This window comes from Rhinoraja longicauda, chromosome 40 (genome assembly GCF_053455715.1).
Source record: "Rhinoraja longicauda isolate Sanriku21f chromosome 40, sRhiLon1.1, whole genome shotgun sequence".
NCBI lineage: Eukaryota > Metazoa > Chordata > Chondrichthyes > Rajiformes > Arhynchobatidae > Rhinoraja > Rhinoraja longicauda.
The window spans coordinates 10530526-10548391 of record NC_135992.1 but is presented as its reverse complement, the minus strand read 5'-3'; the positions used below and the strand labels follow the sequence as shown (position 1 = coordinate 10548391).

The 17866-nt window shown below is 44.2% G+C and overlaps 1 protein-coding gene and 2 non-coding genes across 3 annotated transcripts in view; all 3 read left to right on the top strand.

Annotated features, from left to right (window-relative positions):
- LOC144611400 (guanylyl cyclase C-like) overlaps window positions 1-11910 on the top strand; it is a 65897-nt gene extending 53987 nt beyond the window's left edge. The window contains exons 22-27 of the mRNA XM_078430470.1: window positions 21-213; window positions 3137-3311; window positions 5505-5603; window positions 7228-7322; window positions 9513-9589; window positions 9917-11910. Coding sequence (XP_078286596.1) covers window positions 21-213; window positions 3137-3311; window positions 5505-5603; window positions 7228-7322; window positions 9513-9589; window positions 9917-10067 — 790 coding nt within the window. The 3' untranslated portion in view covers window positions 10068-11910. The remainder of the gene's footprint in view (window positions 1-20; window positions 214-3136; window positions 3312-5504; window positions 5604-7227; window positions 7323-9512; window positions 9590-9916) is intronic.
- Window positions 11911-15123: 3213 nt separating this feature from the next.
- Window positions 15124-15196, top strand: trnar-ccu (transfer RNA arginine (anticodon CCU)). Its single transcript has one exon. It is a non-coding gene; the product is annotated as a tRNA-Arg (tRNA).
- A 571-nt stretch (window positions 15197-15767) lies between these two features.
- trnar-ccu (transfer RNA arginine (anticodon CCU)) lies at window positions 15768-15840 on the top strand. The gene has a single exon. It is a non-coding gene; the product is annotated as a tRNA-Arg (tRNA).
- Window positions 15841-17866: the final 2026 nt, after the last annotated feature.

The following is a 17866-nucleotide window of genomic DNA, read 5'->3' as shown; positions in this document are numbered from 1 at the left end:
ACTTTTGCTTTCCGTTCTAGGCCTGTAGTGATATCACTGAAAACAACTGGCTGTGTGGAGTCTGAGCTTTTTGAAGAAGTGACCATCTACTTCAGTGACATTGTGGGATTCACCACCATCTGTAAGTTCAGCACCCCCATGGAAGTGGTCGACATGCTAAATGACATGTACAAGAACTTTGATCACATCCTGGACAATCATGATGTTTACAAGGTAAGAGGAGACAGATGGGTGGACCTGGGAGGTTCTGTCTTTGGTTGAGTTGACAATAGACAATAGACAATAGACAATAGGTGCAGGACTAGGCCATTTGGCCCTTCGAGCCAGCACCGCCATTCAATGTGATCATGGCTGATCATTCTCAATCAGTACCCCGTTCCTGCCTTCTCCCCATACCCCTTGACTCCGCTATCCTTAAGAGCTCTATCCAGCTCTCTCTTGAAAGCATTCAGAGAATTGGCCTCCACTGCCTTCTGAGGCAGAGAATTCCACAGATTCACAACTCTCTGACTGAAAAAGTTTTTCCTCATCTCAGTTCTAAATGGCCTACCCCTTATTCTTAAACTGTGGCCCCTTGCCGATTCTGGCCTCTCTCCACTGGCTCCCTGTACGGTACAGAATCAACTTCAAGCTCCTCCTATTCACATATAAAGCCCTAAATGGACATTCCCCCCCCACATCAAAAATCTTCTAACCCACCTCTCTAACTCCAGGTCGGCCGACTTGGGGCTACTCACTATCCCGCGGTCTAGGCTTAAGCTCAGGGGTGACCGCGCTTTTGCGGTTGCAGCTCCTAGACTGTGGAACAGCATCCCTCTCCCCATCAGAACTGCCCCCTCCATCGACTCCTTTAAGTCCAGGCTCAAAACCTATTTCTACTCCCTAGCGTTTGAGGCTCATTGAGGAGGCGCTGTGAACTGTTTTGTATGTGCTGTTATGTTTATGTGCTACTGTATGTTTCATTTTTTTTCCTTAGTACCTAATCAGATGTACAGCACTTTGGTCAACGTGGGTTGTTTTTAAATGTGCTATACAAATAAAATTGACTTGACTTGACTTGACTTGTTCTGGACTCCCCCAACATTGGGAACATGTTTCCTGCCTCTAACGTGTCCAACCCCTTAATAATCTTATACGTTTCGATAAGATCTCCTCTCATCCTTCTAAATTCCAGTGTATACAAACCTAGTCGCTCCAGTCTTTCAACATATGATAGTCCCGCCATTCCGGGAATTAACCTAGTAAACCTACGCTGCACGCCCTCAATAGCAAGAATATCCTTCCTCAAATTTGGAGACCAAAACTGCACACAGTACTCCAGGTGCGGTCTCACCAGGGCCCTGTACAACTGCAGAAGGACCTCTTTGCTCCTATACTCAACTCCTCTTGTTATGAAGGCCAATATTCCATTGGCTTTCTTCACTGCCTGCTGTACCTGCATGCTTCCTTTCAGTGACTGATGCACTAGGACACCCAAATCTCGTTGTACGTCCCCTGTTCCTAACTTGACACCATTCAGATAATGTTTCCCCGGTCGTCTTGGACTCCATGCCACTGGATCCTGACCCAGATCTGTCAAGGACCGTGTGGTGGCTGTCTGTGCACCAGTCTCCCCACGTTAAACAAAGTCACGCACAGGCATCCTTTTCTTTGGAGAGAAGGTCTCCATGGCAATGATTATGAACAGAAACATTGTATATGCTGCACACACCAACGTGGTTGACAATCGCCTCACAGCTCTGGCAAGAGCAGTCAGTGATGGACTGTGAAGACTGGCACTGCTAGATGTGTCCACATCCAGTGATCAAGTAAATAGCATGGCTGTCTGTGGTACTGGGTGATTGTGCACTGCGGGAAATGCTACCTTGGGAATGAATCGTTAAATTGAAACTTTGTCTGTGCTGACAGGCGGAATTCTGCTTTAGTTAAACATTTTGTTCAAGATGGCCGCGCCGTTGTGTTTGGCTGCCTGCCACTGTATGTTTCTTTTTTTTTTCCTGATCAGATGTGCAGCACTTTGGTCAACATGGGTTGTTTTTAAATGTGCTATACAAATAAAATTGACTTGACTTGACTTGACTTGACAGTCATACTCGCTTCGAGCGACCGCAGATGATGATGAGTTGAGTTGTTGTCACTGAGAAAATGTCATTCACATTCACCTTGGTCAGACCATGAAGTGTGCAGTTCTGGTCTCCATGTAACACTTGTGCACAATAACTTGGGGTTCTACGATTTAGGTCTCAGGGGCGGCACAGCGGTAGAATTGCTGCCTTACAGCGCCAAAGACCCGGGTTTGATCCTGTCCAAGGGTACTGTCTGTACAGAGTTTGTTACCTTCTCCCTGTAACTGCGTGGGTTTTCTCGTGGTGCTCTGGTTTCCTCCCACGCCAACGATGAGCAGGTTTGTAGGTTAATTGGCTGCTGTAAATTGTTCCTCGTGTGTCGGATAGAACTAGTGTACAAGGATTGCTGGTCGGAATGTACTCAGTAGACCGAAGGGCATGTTTCCACACTGTATCTCTAAACTAGGAACACTGTGAAAAATCTTCGTCCATATTACCAACGCAATATTTACTTGTTAATAAAGAACTTTGAAATTCTTGAAGGGATAAAAAGGTATTTTCTACCTCTATCAATGTTTCTACAATGAGAGCATTCTACTACGAAAGAATTGAGCGACTAGGCTTGTATACACTGGAATTTAGAAGGATGAGATGGGATTTTATTGAAACATATAGGATTATTAAGGGATTGTGCACGCCAGAGGCAGGAAACATGTTCCCGATGTTGGAGGAGTCCAGAACCAGGGGCCACAGTTTAAGAATAAGGGGTAGGCCATTTAGAACGGAGATGAGGAATAACGTTTTCACCCAGAGAGTTGTGAATCTGTGGAATTCTCTGCCTCAGAAGACAGTGGAGACCAATTCTCTGAATGCTTTCAAGAGAGAGTTAGATAGCGCTCTTAATGATAGCGGAGTCAGGGGGTATGGGGAGAGGGCAGGAACGGGGTACTGATTGTGGATGATCAGCCATGATCACAGTGAATGGTGGTGCTGGGTCGAATGGCCTACTCCTGCATCTATTCTCTTTTGTCTATTGTCTCTTGAGACTATTTTTCTTTCAAATGCATTAGGTGGAGACCATTGGAGATGCCTACATGGTGGCATCAGGTTTGCCAAAGCGAAATGGAAACAGACACGCGGTGGACATCACCCGGATGGCTCTGGACATTTTAAACTTCATGGGGTCATTTGAGCTGGCTCACCTGCCCAGCCTCCCTATATGGATCAGGATCGGTATTCACTCAGGTAACTAGGAATGTGGGAACACTTAATGTTCACAAAAACGAACCATGGGAACTACACTCGCCCCCCTGCAGGACCTATACATCAGGAGGTGCAGATCCAGAGCAAGCAAGATGATGAGGGACCCCTGCCACCCCAGCAACGGACTGTTCCAGCTGCTACGGTCAGGCAAACGCCTCCGCTGTCACGCTGTGAAAACGGAGAGGATGAGACGGAGTTTCTTCCCACAGGCCATCAGGACTGTTAACTATTATAAATCCAGGGACTAAATTTTCTTTTCTGTATTAATTTTAATTTATATGCTGTAATTGTAATTTTCTTTGCACAATCCGCAGGCATTGCCACTTTCATTTCACTGCACATCGTGTATGTGTATGTGACAAATAAACTTGACTTGACTTGACTTGACTTGACTGACTTGAGTGATTAGAAAATCTTGAGATACAGTGCAATGAGATGTCTCTCGAATCATTTCCTTTTATGTGGACATGAAGATGAAAGAAGTTAGACACAAAATGGTGGAATAACTCAGCGGGTCAGGCCGTATCTCGGGAGAGAAGGAATGGATGACGTTTCGGAAGTGTCTCGACCCGAAACGTCGCCCATTCCTTCTCTCCCGTGATGCTGCCTGGCCCGCTGAGTTACTCCAGCATTTTGTGTCTACCTTCGATTTCAACCAGCATCTGCAGTTGTTTTTCCTGAGGTGAAAAAACTCACAGTCCTGGGGGAAAGTACGGGCAGGGATTGCTGGAATGATGCCAGGAGTGCAGGAATTCAATGACCTAGAGGGCCGGAGAGGGCTAACATGAGAATGCCCCAGTGACTCTCGTGTTGTGGTCGTTCATGTAACGCAAATTTACTCTTTCAGAAGTCAGAAATCAGTGGCCACAACTTTGAGATGTGGAATAAAATTCACGCTTGCAGAATTTATGCGGGAAAAAGTAAATAAACACAATAAAAACATGCATTATACTGCTTGGCATTACGGAAAATCGTGTTATGGACTGCCTTCTATGAAGGTGACCCCTCCCAATATCACGGGGGCTGCCTGCGTACATATGTGCAGAGTTATGAAAAGTTTTAGAACAAAGTTTACACTGTAGCAGAGTCAGGTTTTAGAGGATTTAAAATATCATTGATAAAAGATACTGAGTAGTGATGAGGAAAATTATTTTAGTGCAGCGAATTCTTTTGTACCTTCAGGGCTGAGATAGAATTTGAACTATAGGATTTTGAAGGGATTGAGGCCGGAGAACAGATCAGCCAAGATTTCATTGAATAGCGAGCGAGCTTATTCTTGCTCCCATGGTCTTACCCGGGATATATATAGAACTAGACCAAGTGGACCCATTGGGCCCAAACCTCCCCTCCCCCTCCCCCCTCCCTCCCTCCACCCCCCTTCCCCCCCTCCCTCCACCCCCTTCCCCTCCCTCTTCCCCTCCCCCTTCCTCTCCCCCTTCCCCTCCCTCCCTCCCCCTCCCCCCTTCCCCATCCTCCTCCCCCTCCCCTTCCCCCCCCTACTCCATCCCCCTCAACCCCCCTTTCCCCCCCCTCCCTCCCTCCACCCCCTCCCTCCCTAGGACATAGATTTAAACTTTAAAATGTGAATAACTTGAAAAATATAACACCGATTTCAATGAAACTTCTTCCATTAGCACCAAAGGGACGACGGTGAGTAAGATGGGCCTAAAATTGTCGCGCTATTGTGTACCGTTTGGCTGTAGTTCAGGAACAAACAAACAAACAAACGAGAGTTTTAGTGTATAAAATATAGGAATTTATATAGACTAGAAGATTGACAAAAAATGCTGGAGTAACTCAGCGGGTCAGGCAGCACCTCGGGAGAGAAGGAACGGGCGACGTTTCGGGTCGAGACTCGACCCGAAACGTCGCCCATTCCTTCTCTCCCGAGATGCTGCCTGACCCGCTGAGTTCCTCCAGCATTTTTTGTCTACCTTCGATTTAAACCAGCATCTGCAGTTTTTTTCCTAGACCAGAAGATTGTGGGGAACAGATTCAGTAATCATTTTCGATGGGTTAAACTCTTGAATAGGAAACATTTGCTGGGTAATGAGGAAAAATCGGAGGTGTGTAATTAATGAAATTGCTCTTCCCAATAACTGGCATAAACTTGGGCGAAGTGGCCTCTGACTGGTGTTGTTCTCATTTCTCCCACTGTGGTTTTATCTAATGTAGGTCCTTGTGCTGCGGGTGTGGTGGGAACCAAGATGCCACGATATTGTTTATTCGGGGATGTGGTCAACACAGCCTCACGTATGGAGTCTACAGGCTTGCGTAAGATACTTTTTTTTTTCCATCCACCTCTCTCTCCTTTTCACAACCTCCCTCAATCCATTTACATGCTGCCAGTTTCCCCACCTGATACCTGTTTGTCTCTCTGAATCTCTCTCTACATCTTCATTTTCTTTTCTGCGTCTGTCCCCGTGTTCCTCTCATCTTTTTTTTGCTTACATCTATTTCTTTTGCCTCTCTGCCTCTCTGCCTCTCTCTTAATCTATAAGATTATTAAAGGATTGGACACGCTAGGGGCAGGAAACATGTTCCCAATGTTGAGGGAGTCCAGAACCAGGGGCCACAGTTTAAGAATACGGGGTCGGCCATTTAGAATGGAGATGAGGAAAAGCTTTTTCACTCAGAGAGTTGTAAATCTGTGGAACTCTCTGCCTCAGAAGGCAGTGGAGGCCAATTCTCTGGATGCTTTCAAGAGAGAGTTAACTATCTCTTTCAAGAAAGAGTTAGTTCTTAATAATAGCGGAGTCAGGGGGTATGGGGAGAGGGCAGGAACGGGGTACTGATTGTGTATGATCAGCCATGATCACATTGAATGGCGGTGCTGGCTCGAAGGGCTGAATGGCCTACTACTGCACCTATTGTCAATTGTCTATCGTCTATTGTCTCTTGCTATTGTTACCTTCTACAGATAGACATGAAATGCTGGAGTAGCTCAGTGGGTCAGGCAGCATCTGTGGAGAAAAGGAATAGGAGATGTTTCGGGTTGAGACTGAAGTCTGAAGAAGGGCCTGGACTCAAAGCATCACCTATCCCTTTTCTCCAGAGATGCTGCCTGACCTGCTGAGTTACTCCAGCATTTAGTGTCTATCTTCGGTGTAAACCAGCATCTGCAATTCCTTCCGATATACCTTCTACAGATAATGTCTCTCCATTTCTGTTGACCTCTTTCTTTCTGCCTCTCTCTGTTTGCCTGTTTCTCTTTATATTCTCCTTGTCCACATCTCAATTGTAACTGCCTGTACACGCCTGTCTGGCCTCTCTGTGTTTTAAAATATAGCTTGAAAGTATCACAAAATGCTGGAGAAACTCAGCAGCATCTCTGAAGTGAAGGAATGGGTGACGTTTCGGGTCGAGATCTTTCTTCAGACTCGACCCGAAACGTCGCCCATTCCTTCTCTCCAGAGATGCTGCCTGGCCCGCTGAGTTACTCCAGCATTTTGTGATACCTTCCATTTGTACCAGCATCTGCAGTTATTTTCCTACACAACATATAGCTTGAGGTGGATACAGAGCAATGCTTGCTGTAAGTCATTGCATCAAATGTCCTCAGGGCAGATGTTGTAGTGGTTAGATACACTGTCGTGTACATGTTTACCCATCATACACTCCCAGGGCTACACTGTCCCATTGAACACACCCAGGGCAAGTGCAGCTCAACGTAACGCAGAGTAGAACTCCCACTGCACTGTTCCGTCACATAATTTCAAGGCAGCTACAGTATGGATTAGATACAGAATAAAGTTCCCTTTAATGAATACCAAATGAAAGATTAGGTTGAGGCCATTTTCCTTCTTTTTAATCTGGCTTTATCTACATTGGTAGTGTATTTCAAAAGTTAAGGCTCTTTGTTCAACTACATTATAAAAAACAAATATTATTTTTGCAGCACTAAGAATTCATGTTAACCAATCAACGATCAATATACTGAAGAGGACAGGGTGTAAATTTGAATATGAGATGCGAGGGGAAACCTATCTGAAGGTAATTCTTAATCATTACGATTATTATGATAATCATATACAGGGGGGTGATTCTGGGATGCCAGAACGCACCACCGAGCCTACTGGAGGCGTCGTGGGCCCAATCAGCGAAACGTTGATGAAACCAGGTGCCCACTTGATAACCCCAATGATGTGTCTGCCCAGCCTTTCTCAACATCGGAGGAGCATAGGTGAGTGCATAAGCCTCCGATTACCACCGGGAGCAAGTTGACATTTGGCTTTTTGGATTTTTAACATTACGTCCTGTGTATTTGGAAACACATATATATATATATATATATATATATATATATATATATATATATATGTAGTGTAAGAAAATAACTGCAGATGCTGGTACAAATCGAAGGTATTTCACAAAATGCTGGAGTAACTCAGCGGATCAGGCAGCATCTCAGGAGAGAAGGAATGGGTGACGTTTCGGGTCGAGACCCTTCTTCAGTCACCCATCCGTCACCCATTCCTTCTCTCCTGAGATGCTGCCTGACCTGCTGAGTTGCTCCAGCATTTTGTGAAATATATATATATATATATATATAACCATATACAATGGTGATTCTCATCATTTAACCCAATTCAGTGCAATTCTCTTTCTTCTGCTCCGATTTTCAACATGGAGGTGGACCAATATATACAGGGATAGGAGAACAGATGGATACATGGATTTGTTTTGTTGGAAGGTGGCTGCCTAGATATAGGACGTGGTTCACTTTTCCAGGACCTTGCCCTGAATGGTCATTGTCGGAGGTGCTGCGTTATGGTTGGACTGGTTGGTAGCTTGCTCTAACAAATGTTGAGTTTAAAACCCCTCCACTCATACGCTTCATTCAACCTGTCAATCAGATTCAGGGACAGTTTCTTCCCACTGGTTATCAGGCAACTGAACCATCCTACCACACCTAGAGGGCAGTGCTGAACTAATATCTACCTCACTGTTGACCCTCGGGCTATCTTTGATCGCCCTTTACTAGCTTTATCTTGTACTGAACGTTGTTCCCTTATCATGTATGTATACACTGTAAATTGCCCGATTCTTATAATTTATTGTCTTTCTGTTGACTGGTTAGCATGCAACAAAAGCTTTTCACTGTACCTCGGTACACGTGACAATAAACTAAACAATGGCTCGGTGCATACGTAAAGACAGGTATCATCTTCATGCTGCAACCACTGATACCTGAGTGACTTTGATTCTGGAGTGGAGTTGTTATTGATTGAATACTTTCTCATTCATTCTGAAGATTATCTCCTTTCCGCTAGGAGGGTTGTTGGAGGTGAGATTCAACATTGCAGTTGGAAAGATTGAAAAAGTGTTGGCACAATCCCACAGCCATTTTTGACTCCAGACTTCAGTGAGAATCAAAGATACTAGAGGAACAAGATAGACCACTCGACCCTAAAAACCGTAGTATGTCACGGCGCCATTTTAGTAGGCAGAAACTTGCGGAAACATTTAAAAAGAAAAAGAACAAAAATCTGGGAATTGATAGATGAGATATATTCTGCATTTTTATGGTATCATCACGCATACTGTTCCCCCAAAACACTGATTACACTGCGAGAGGCAGAGCGAACGGCGGGTTTTGCCTACCAAAATGGCGGACGTTACGCTCCTTTGCGTACTACACTTCAGTACAGGCTGAGTGGTTCATCGGTGTGGTTCATCTTGTTCCTCTCGTATCTTTGGTGAGAATGGTGCTGTTGGTTAATAATATGATGTAAATCACCTGACTGTTGCCATCATTAAGCAAGATGGCGGGGAGATCTGTCGTCGTTACCACAGTTGCACTCTTCCCCTTTCTTGTTGATGTCACAATTTCAATATCTGTGAGGTTGTCTGCACAGCCTCTTCCCAAACGTCTAACAAGTCCTTTTTTTAGAATCCCCACATCTCAGGCATCATCAATCAGGTGCTCCGGGCCTTGGTGGTGTGGGACTTGAGGCCACAGCCTCCTCGGGATTTTTGGTTCTTGGCCCTCCAAAGTATTCCAAATGGAATTTAAACTGGAGGTGGCGGAGTATGAAACAGAGGCCCGCGGGAGATCGATCCCCAGAGTAGCATTGATGTTAGGTACTGGTGGAGAGGGCTGGGGACTCTCGTACACAACCAGGCAGACTCAGAGACAGTGTGGTCCACATGTGGAGTAATGAACCCTTTGTCTCATTTCAGGGAAGAGGAACTGAAGTCACCTATTGGCTCACGGGAGAAACAGATCGCAACTTTACACTGCCAGCACCTCCCTCAACGTAAGTGAGATGGGCGGCACGGACCGGTCGGTAATGGTGGTCGCTCCATGGCCAACAATGGCTCCTTCTTAGCTCCACCTAGTGTAAGAAAATAACTGCAAATGCTGGTACAAATCGAAGGTATTTATTCACAAAATGGTGGAGTAACACAGCAGGTCAGGCAGCATCTCAGGAGAGAAGGAATGGGTGACGTTTCGGGTCGAGACCCTTCTTCAGAGTTGGTGGTATCCATTCACTTTTCTTGTTGCAACGTATATATATATATATATATAGACTAACGGAGATCAGATACTTTGGGGAGTCATTTATTTGTTTTTTATTCCACAGGGAAAACTTGCAGCGACTTCAGGCCGACTTTGCCAAGATGATTATTGAGTCCCTTGAGAAGCGGAGAGCATTCGAGAGCAAGACAGTGACCAAAGAAGAACTCGAATACCTGCAGCTTGGCTCCGCAGAGTTACTCAGCACATATCTGTAGCCATGAAAAACAAGACCACTGTTGTGTGGCGATGTCTGGAACTGATATATAGTCCTGTCCATGCTTCAAATGCTCACTCCGAGCTTTGAAGAAAGATGTAAACCTATCGCTGCTGAATATTTATGCTTTTCAGAGTCAATGCCGGGGCATAGGCTATCTTTCTAACTTTAGTATTGGGTTCCCCCAGGTCCAGTGTAGTAGAGGCAGTCCGCATAGTAAACCTTGCTTCCATCTGGTCTATTAATGAGCTGAGATGTACCAAAATGTGGTCACAGAGTGTATTGCGAAACATTTCGACCCGAAACGTCACCCGTTCCTTCTCTCCAGAGATGCAGCCTGTCCCGTTGTCCCGAAAAGGAATGGGTGATGTTTTGGGTCGAGACCCTTTTTCGGCATCGGCAGTTCCTTCCTACACATGAAGAGATGGTGATACATTTCCAGGACAGGGTGGCGTGTGACTTAGAGGTTACCAGGTCGTGGTGCTCCCATGTACCTGCTGTCCAGGTTCATTTTGGTTGTTCAAGATCTTAGCTTTGGGCGGTGCTGTTGGTCTAACAGAGGTGAGTAACTACAGTGCGATTTTTAGATGTTTAGTGTAGTTTACAGATACAGCGCGGAAACAGGCCCTTTGGCCCACTGAGTCCGCACCGACCAGCGATCCCCGCATATTAACACTATCCTACACACACTAGGGGACAATTTACACTTATACCAAGCCAAGTAACCTACAAACCTGCACGTCTTTGGAGTGTGGGAGGAAACCGAAGATCTCGGAGAAAACCCATGCGTTCGCAGGGAGAACGTACAAACTCCGTACGGACAGCACCCGTAGTCAGGATCGAACCCGGGACTCCGGCGCTGCAAATGCTGTAAGGCAGCAACTCTACCGCTGCGCCACTGTGACGCCCAGCAGATGGTTAACACTGAAGACATTGTGTGTTGATGTTTCAAGGAATGAATGAGCGGGGTTGTGAATGGGGTACCGATCAAGTGGGCTGGTTTGTCCTGAATAGTGTTTAGCTTGAGAAATGGTGGTGGTACATTTATCTAGGCAGGTGGAGAATACTCCATCACATTCTTGACGTGCCTCATAGATGGTGGAAAGTCCTTGAGCTGTCCTAAGATGAGTTATTCTGGACAACTCCAGGAACCTGGATCAGCACTAATGCTGCATTATCCTTTGGGGTCCATCGGTCATTAACCTCTCCATAGCTCTCTCAAGTGAATGCTTTGGCTGATAATTCAAACAAGGTGAAGATGTGACAATATTTGGGAGAATGATATTTGTCACTATTAAATAGCTTGTGCACAGAACATGTGAATGATTGGGGAAAAAACTTGTAGGGGATAGGTTTTGGGAGAGATTAGCCAAGAGTTTGAAGAGGCTAGATCAGCCTTGAACATTCATAAACTCAAACCGCATTGGAAGTCTTGGTATGAATCCAAAGTTTTGTAGGATATATATTTGTAATTATTGTCCAATGCTGTTTGTGTATGCTTAATTCGTAAGAGTGTTAATAAATGCTTTTAATGTGATTATTTTGAGGCGTAGCTTGTAAACTGCAACGAAGATTTGTTTTGTTACCTTTAACATGTACCTTTAACACAGTAAAATGTCCAAGATGCTTCACAGGCGAGATTTCAAATACTTTACACCAAGCCGCGTGGAGATACGGGGTAGATGACCAAGATGTTGGCTGATGCCCGAGGCAGCTGCCTGCCCCTTTTCCAGGGTTGCGTCCGCAGCCGGGTGACAATAGACAATAGGTGCAGGAGGAGGCCATTCGGCCCTTCGAGCCAGCACCGCCATTCAATGTGATCATGGCTGATCATTCTCAATCAGTACCCCGTTCCTGCCTTCTCCCCATACCCCCTGACTCCGCTATCCTTAAGAGCTCTATCTAGCTCTCTCTTTAATGCATTCAGAGAATTGGCCTCCACTGCCTTTTGAGGCAGAGAATTCCACAGATTCACAACTCTCTGACTGAAAAGGTTTTTCCTCATCTCTGTTCTAAATGGCCTACCCCTTATTCTTAAACTGTGGGCCCTTGTTCTGGACTCCCCCAACATTGGGAACATGTTTCCTGCCTCTAACGTGTCCAACCCCTTAATAATCTTATATGTTTCGATAAGATCCCCTCTCATCCTTCTAAATTCCAGTGTACACAAGCCTAGTCGCTCCAGTCTTTCAACATATGACAGTCCCGCCATTCTGGGAATTAACCTAGTAAACCTACGCTGCACACCCTCAATAGCAAGAATATCCTTCCTCAAATTTGGAGACCAAAACTGCACACAGTACTCCAGGTGCGGCCTCACTAGGGCCCGGTCTCACTAGGGCCCTGTACAACTGCAGAAGGACCTCTTTGCTCCTATGCTCAACTGGTGTTAGAGAGGGACTACGCACTGACCACGGGTACCCTGGGGGATTTCCGGGACCGCTGGGCAACACGGGGGGTGGAATGCATCCTGGACAAGGATTGTAACATAGTTGTATAGTAGTATATTTGTTTGTCTTGTACTAAGGTGGTGGGTTATGTTTTGTTTTATTGTATTGTAAATATCATATTAAAAAAGCTGGTTACCAAGCAACAAAAAAAAAGAAGATGTTGGTTGAAGTCAATGTGAGGGGTTATGTTCGGGAAGTGAAAATAAATGGGTTTTAAGCTCACAGATTCACATATACCACCAGGGTTTGGAACATTATGTTTGGGTTTCAACTCATTTTTCACCCTTGGGAATGGGTGATGTTTTGGGTCGAGACCCTTCTTCAGACTCTGCAATTCCTTCCTACACTATGGACAGAGTTCCCCTGGTCCTTTTAGGAAATTCCAATGAAACTACCGACTCTAATTTTTCTTCCTGGTCCCATGTTTGGTGATATTACCAATCCCAAGTCTTGAACTCCTCAAAGACTGAGTCCTTTTATCAAATCTCTTCCCGTCCGTCCACTCAAAAAAACCTTGAAAACTTGACTTTCTGCCATTGTTGCAGATCACCATTACATTCCTTTCCTAAGCCTTCGGACTCGCGGTCTTCCAAATTTGGCACTGTCTTTCCTGGAATTCTTTATATCCCTTCAGGAGGATGAATCAATGCAAAATGTCTGGCCCAGTGGAGTAGCCGGCCAAGTGCTGAAGACCTGTGCAGACCAACTCGCTGTCCCTTCTGTGATCTGAGGTTTCCACCTGCTTCAAAAGGGCATCAATTGTACTGGTGCCTAAGAAGAACACGGTGAACTACATCATGTTCTTCAAGAGATTCACGATGGTGCAAGTCAACTCCTGCCTCATAAATGAACTGGATCCCCTTCAGTTTGCCTATCGCCACAACATGTCAACAGCAGATGCTATATTGCTGGTTATCGACTCAAAATGCTGGAGTAACACAGTGAGTCAGGCAGCATCTCTGGAGATAAGGAAAAAGTGATGTTTTGGGTTGGAACTCTTCTTCAGACTCAAAAAAGTCTGAAGAAGGGTCCCACCCTGAAACATCGCCTGTTCCTTTTCTCCAGAGATGCTGCCTGACCTGCTGAGTTACTTCAGCATTTTGTGTCCATCTTTGGTATAAACCAGCATCTGCAGTTCCTTGTGTAGGAAAAAAAACTGCAGATGCTGGTTTAAATCGAAGGTAGACACAAAATGTTGGAGTAAACTCAGCGGGACAGGCAGCATCTCTGGAGAGAAGGAATGGGTGATGTTTTGGGTCGAGACACTTGGGTCGAGACACCCTTCTTCAGACTCTGCAGTTCCTTCCTACACTATCTTGCTGGTTCTCTACTTTGCTCTGGACCACCTGGATAACAGGAACACACAAGTCAGGCTGCTGTTCATTGACTACCACTGGCGTTCAACATATCTCCAACCTCAAGAGCTGGGCCTCCATACCCCCTTTTGCAATTGAATCCTTGGCTTCCTCATCGTCAGACCTCAATCAATGCTAATCTGTAAGTCTGACGAAGGGTCTCGACCCGAAACGGCACCCATTCATTCTAACCAGAGATGCTGCCTGTCCCGCTGAGTTACTCCAGCATTTTGTGTCTATCTTCGGTTTAAACCAGCATCTGCAGTTCCTTCATACACATATTGAGCTAGTATCCACTTTTTTTCTTCTTTTCCACCTTTCTCTTTTTTAATAGATTGGTTATCTTTTTAATTAACCAACTGCTTCCCTACTCCACAACTCCTGAAGTTGCATTTCAACTAACTTTCCAAACTTGAAATATTATTTAAGCAGTTATGGGAGAATTTGTATTTAGTCAAATTTCGTAGGTCGAGTCTTCCATGACCCGGGTAGTGTAAGAAAATAACTGCAGATGCTGGTACAAATCGAAGGTATTTATTCACAAAATGCTGAAGTAACTCAGCAGGTCAGGCAGCATCTCAGGAGAGAAGGAATGGGCGACGTTTCGGGTCGAGACCCTTCTTCAGACTGAAGAAGGGTCTCAACCCGAAACGTTTGACTGACTTCTTCAGACTGAAGGAGGGTCTCAACCGGAAACGTCGCCCATTCCTTCTCTCCTGAGATGCTGCCTGACCTGCTGAGAGAAGGAATGGGCGACGTTTCGGGTTGAGACCCTTCTTCAGACTGAAGAAGGGTCTCAACCCGAAACGTCGCCCATTCCTTCTGACGTCTGACTGACTTCTTCAGACTGAAGAAGGGTCTCAACCGGAAACGTCGCCCATTCCTTCTCTCCTGAGATGCTGCCTGACCTGCTGAGAGAAGGAATGGGCGACGTTTCGGGTCGAGACCCTTCTTCAGTCTGACAATGTCGTTGCACTTTGCATAAACTAAACTCTGCATTCCTTTGGGAGGCGTGCAGCCCGTTGGGACTGCAACAAAAGAGGAACAGCAGATGCTGCAATCTTGCATGGAGTCTGAAGAAGGGTCTGAAGAAGGGTCTCGACCCAAAATGTCGCCCATTCCTTCTCTCCTGAGATGCTGCCTGACCTGCTGAGTTACTCCAGCATTTTGTGAATAAATTCCATAACCCGGGGAACCTTTTTGTATGTTTGTAACAAAAAAATGGTCAATGGTGTGAACTATTACATGTACAGCCCCAGTGGCCTAATGGATAAGGCACTGGCCTCCTAAGCCAGGGATTGTGGGTTCGAGTCCCATCTGGGGTGGTGAGTTTTTAACACAATGTAGTGGATTAATCTTAAGAAGCTGCTGCCTTTATCTGGTTTGGGTTTCAGAAGGGGGGCATGTTTGGGATGGTTGTGTGTTGAGGTTTCTCTGCCACGTAGCGGTGTGAAAGAGACGCCCCTGGGCGACATTTGAGGTCAGAACCCTTCTTCAGAGTCAGAGGCTGAGTTCCTCCAGCACTTTGCAAGACTCCATGCAAGATTGCAGCATCTGCTGTTCCTCTTTTGTTGCAGTCCCAACGGGCTGCACGCCTCCCAAAGGGATGCAGAGTTTAGTTTATGCAAAGTGCAACGACATTGTTCAGAAAAACTCCCAGCATTTTCTTTTCTTTTCCTCTCCAAATGAATATTCCAATTGCCACTGAGATTCTGGGTTGCAATTTTCCTTCAGCTTTGCTGTGGAGGGAGAATTTGTCGTGCATTTAAAAACATGAAGCAGTTGAAATGAAAGAAACAACCTTCAGTATGTAATGAAATGTAAAACAATCAGAAATGCAACATAATAGTCAGGCAAGAGGACACAAGTAGTGTACCTCTGCGCTGTACAAGCGAAGCCCCAGTGGCCTAATGGATAAGGCACTGGCCTCCTAAGCCAGGGATTGTGGGTTCGAGTCCCATCTGGGGTGAAGTCAATTTTTTAATTTTTATATACCTTCTGTATCAATAGAAGCTGTTTTATTTTAAGGCACGTTAAAAATCTTTTCAATTTACTTACTTTGAAAGAAAAAAAAACAATTTATCAGTAAGAACCTATCCGGAAATATTGAGATAATTATTAAAATTAATTAATTGAGAGAAATATTTAAATTTATGTTTAATTGTCTCTATATTTTTTAAACAATGTTCGTGTTAAGTTTTCTCTGTATTTTTATATATCTTCTGTTTCAATAGAAGCTGTTTTATTTTAAGGCACTTTAAAAATCTTTTCAATTTACTTACTTTGAAAGAAAAAAACCCAATTTATCAGTAAGAACCTATCTGGAAATATTGAGAGAATTATTTAAATTAATTAATTGAGAGAAATAAATTTGTGTTTAATTGTCTCTATATTTTTTAAACAGTGTTCGTGTTAAGTTTTTTCTGTATTTTTATATATCTTCTGTATCAATAGAAGCTGTTTTATTTTAAGGCACTTTAAAAATCTTTTCAATTTACTTACTTTGAAAGAAAAAACCCCAATTTATCAGTAAGAACCTATCTGGAAATATTGAGAGAATTATTTAAATTAATTAATTGAGAGAAATAAATTTATGTTTAATTGTCTCTATATTTTTTTAACAATGTTCGTGTTAAGTTTTCTCTGTATTTTTATATATCTTCTGTATCAATAGAAGCTGTTTTATTTTAAGGCATGTTAAAAGTCTTTTCAATTTACTTACTTTGAAAGAAAAAAAAAACAATTTATCAGTATGAACCTATCCGGAAATATTGAGAGAATTATTTAAATTAATTAATTGAGAGAAAAATTTAAATTTATGTTTAATTGTCTCTATATTTTTAAAACAATGTTCGTGTTAAGTTTTCTCTGCATTTTAAAATTTATTCTCGAATTATTCCCTACGATCACATTGTGCCAGTTGGACCAGTACAACATTTTGGAGTCCTTCTGCCTCCTGTAGTACTCAGGGAGCAATTACTGCCATCCTTTGGTAGTTTAGAGAAATCAAAAAACTCAGTACAAAATAATTTTATTTATCAGCTTTAGTTTCTGAAACCGGATCTGATTTGGCAATGCGAAGTAGCATTATTTTACAGGGATATTGAAAAATAATCCCATATTATTGATGATAGTAACCATAATTATGAACATTTCCCAACCCTTTTTTCATGCACTAAAACCCAGGTTACTGTTCTCCACTCTGTTTCTCCCATCTATTTTGCCTGTGACACATAAAATCTCTCACATAAATGCAGGAGTAGGCCATTCGGCCCTTCGAGCCAGCACCGCCATTCAATGTGATCATGGCTGATCATCCACAATCAGTACCCCGTTCCTTCCTTCTCCCCATACCCCTTGACTCCGCTAGCCCTAAGAGCTCTATCGAACTCTCTTTTGAATGCATCCATTGAATCGAGACCCTGCAAGCAGCATCCTTGAAGAACATGGATAGATGACTGTTTCTCAGGTTATGTAGGATGCCTTAAAAAGGATAGTCATTAAAATGGCAATGAAGATGAAATGTTTACCAGGGGAATTGCCATCACTGTAGGAAAAAGGGTCTCGACCCGAAACTTCACCCATTCCTTCTCTCCTGAGATGCTGCCTGACCCGCTGAGTTACTCCAGCATTTTGTCTACTCTGAATTGCCATCTCTGCTGCTTGTTGTGTTGTCTGCACATGTTACATTCAGCTGATACTTCAATCCAATGTGTAGGAACTTTTTCTGCAGAAAGTGAAGAAGGGTCTCGACCCTGAACGTCGCCCATGCCTCCTCTCCAGAGATGCTGCCTGTCGCGCTGAGTTACTCCAGCATTTTGTGTCTATCTTTAATACTTTTAACCAAAGAAACTAGAGGAGCAAGATAGACCACTCGACTCTAAAAACCATAGTAGGTCATGGGTACATTTCAGCACCATTTTAGTAGGCAGATTCTGTGTGCTGGACTGGGCAGTGTTCATAACTCTCTGCGTTTTCCTCGGATATAAAATGTT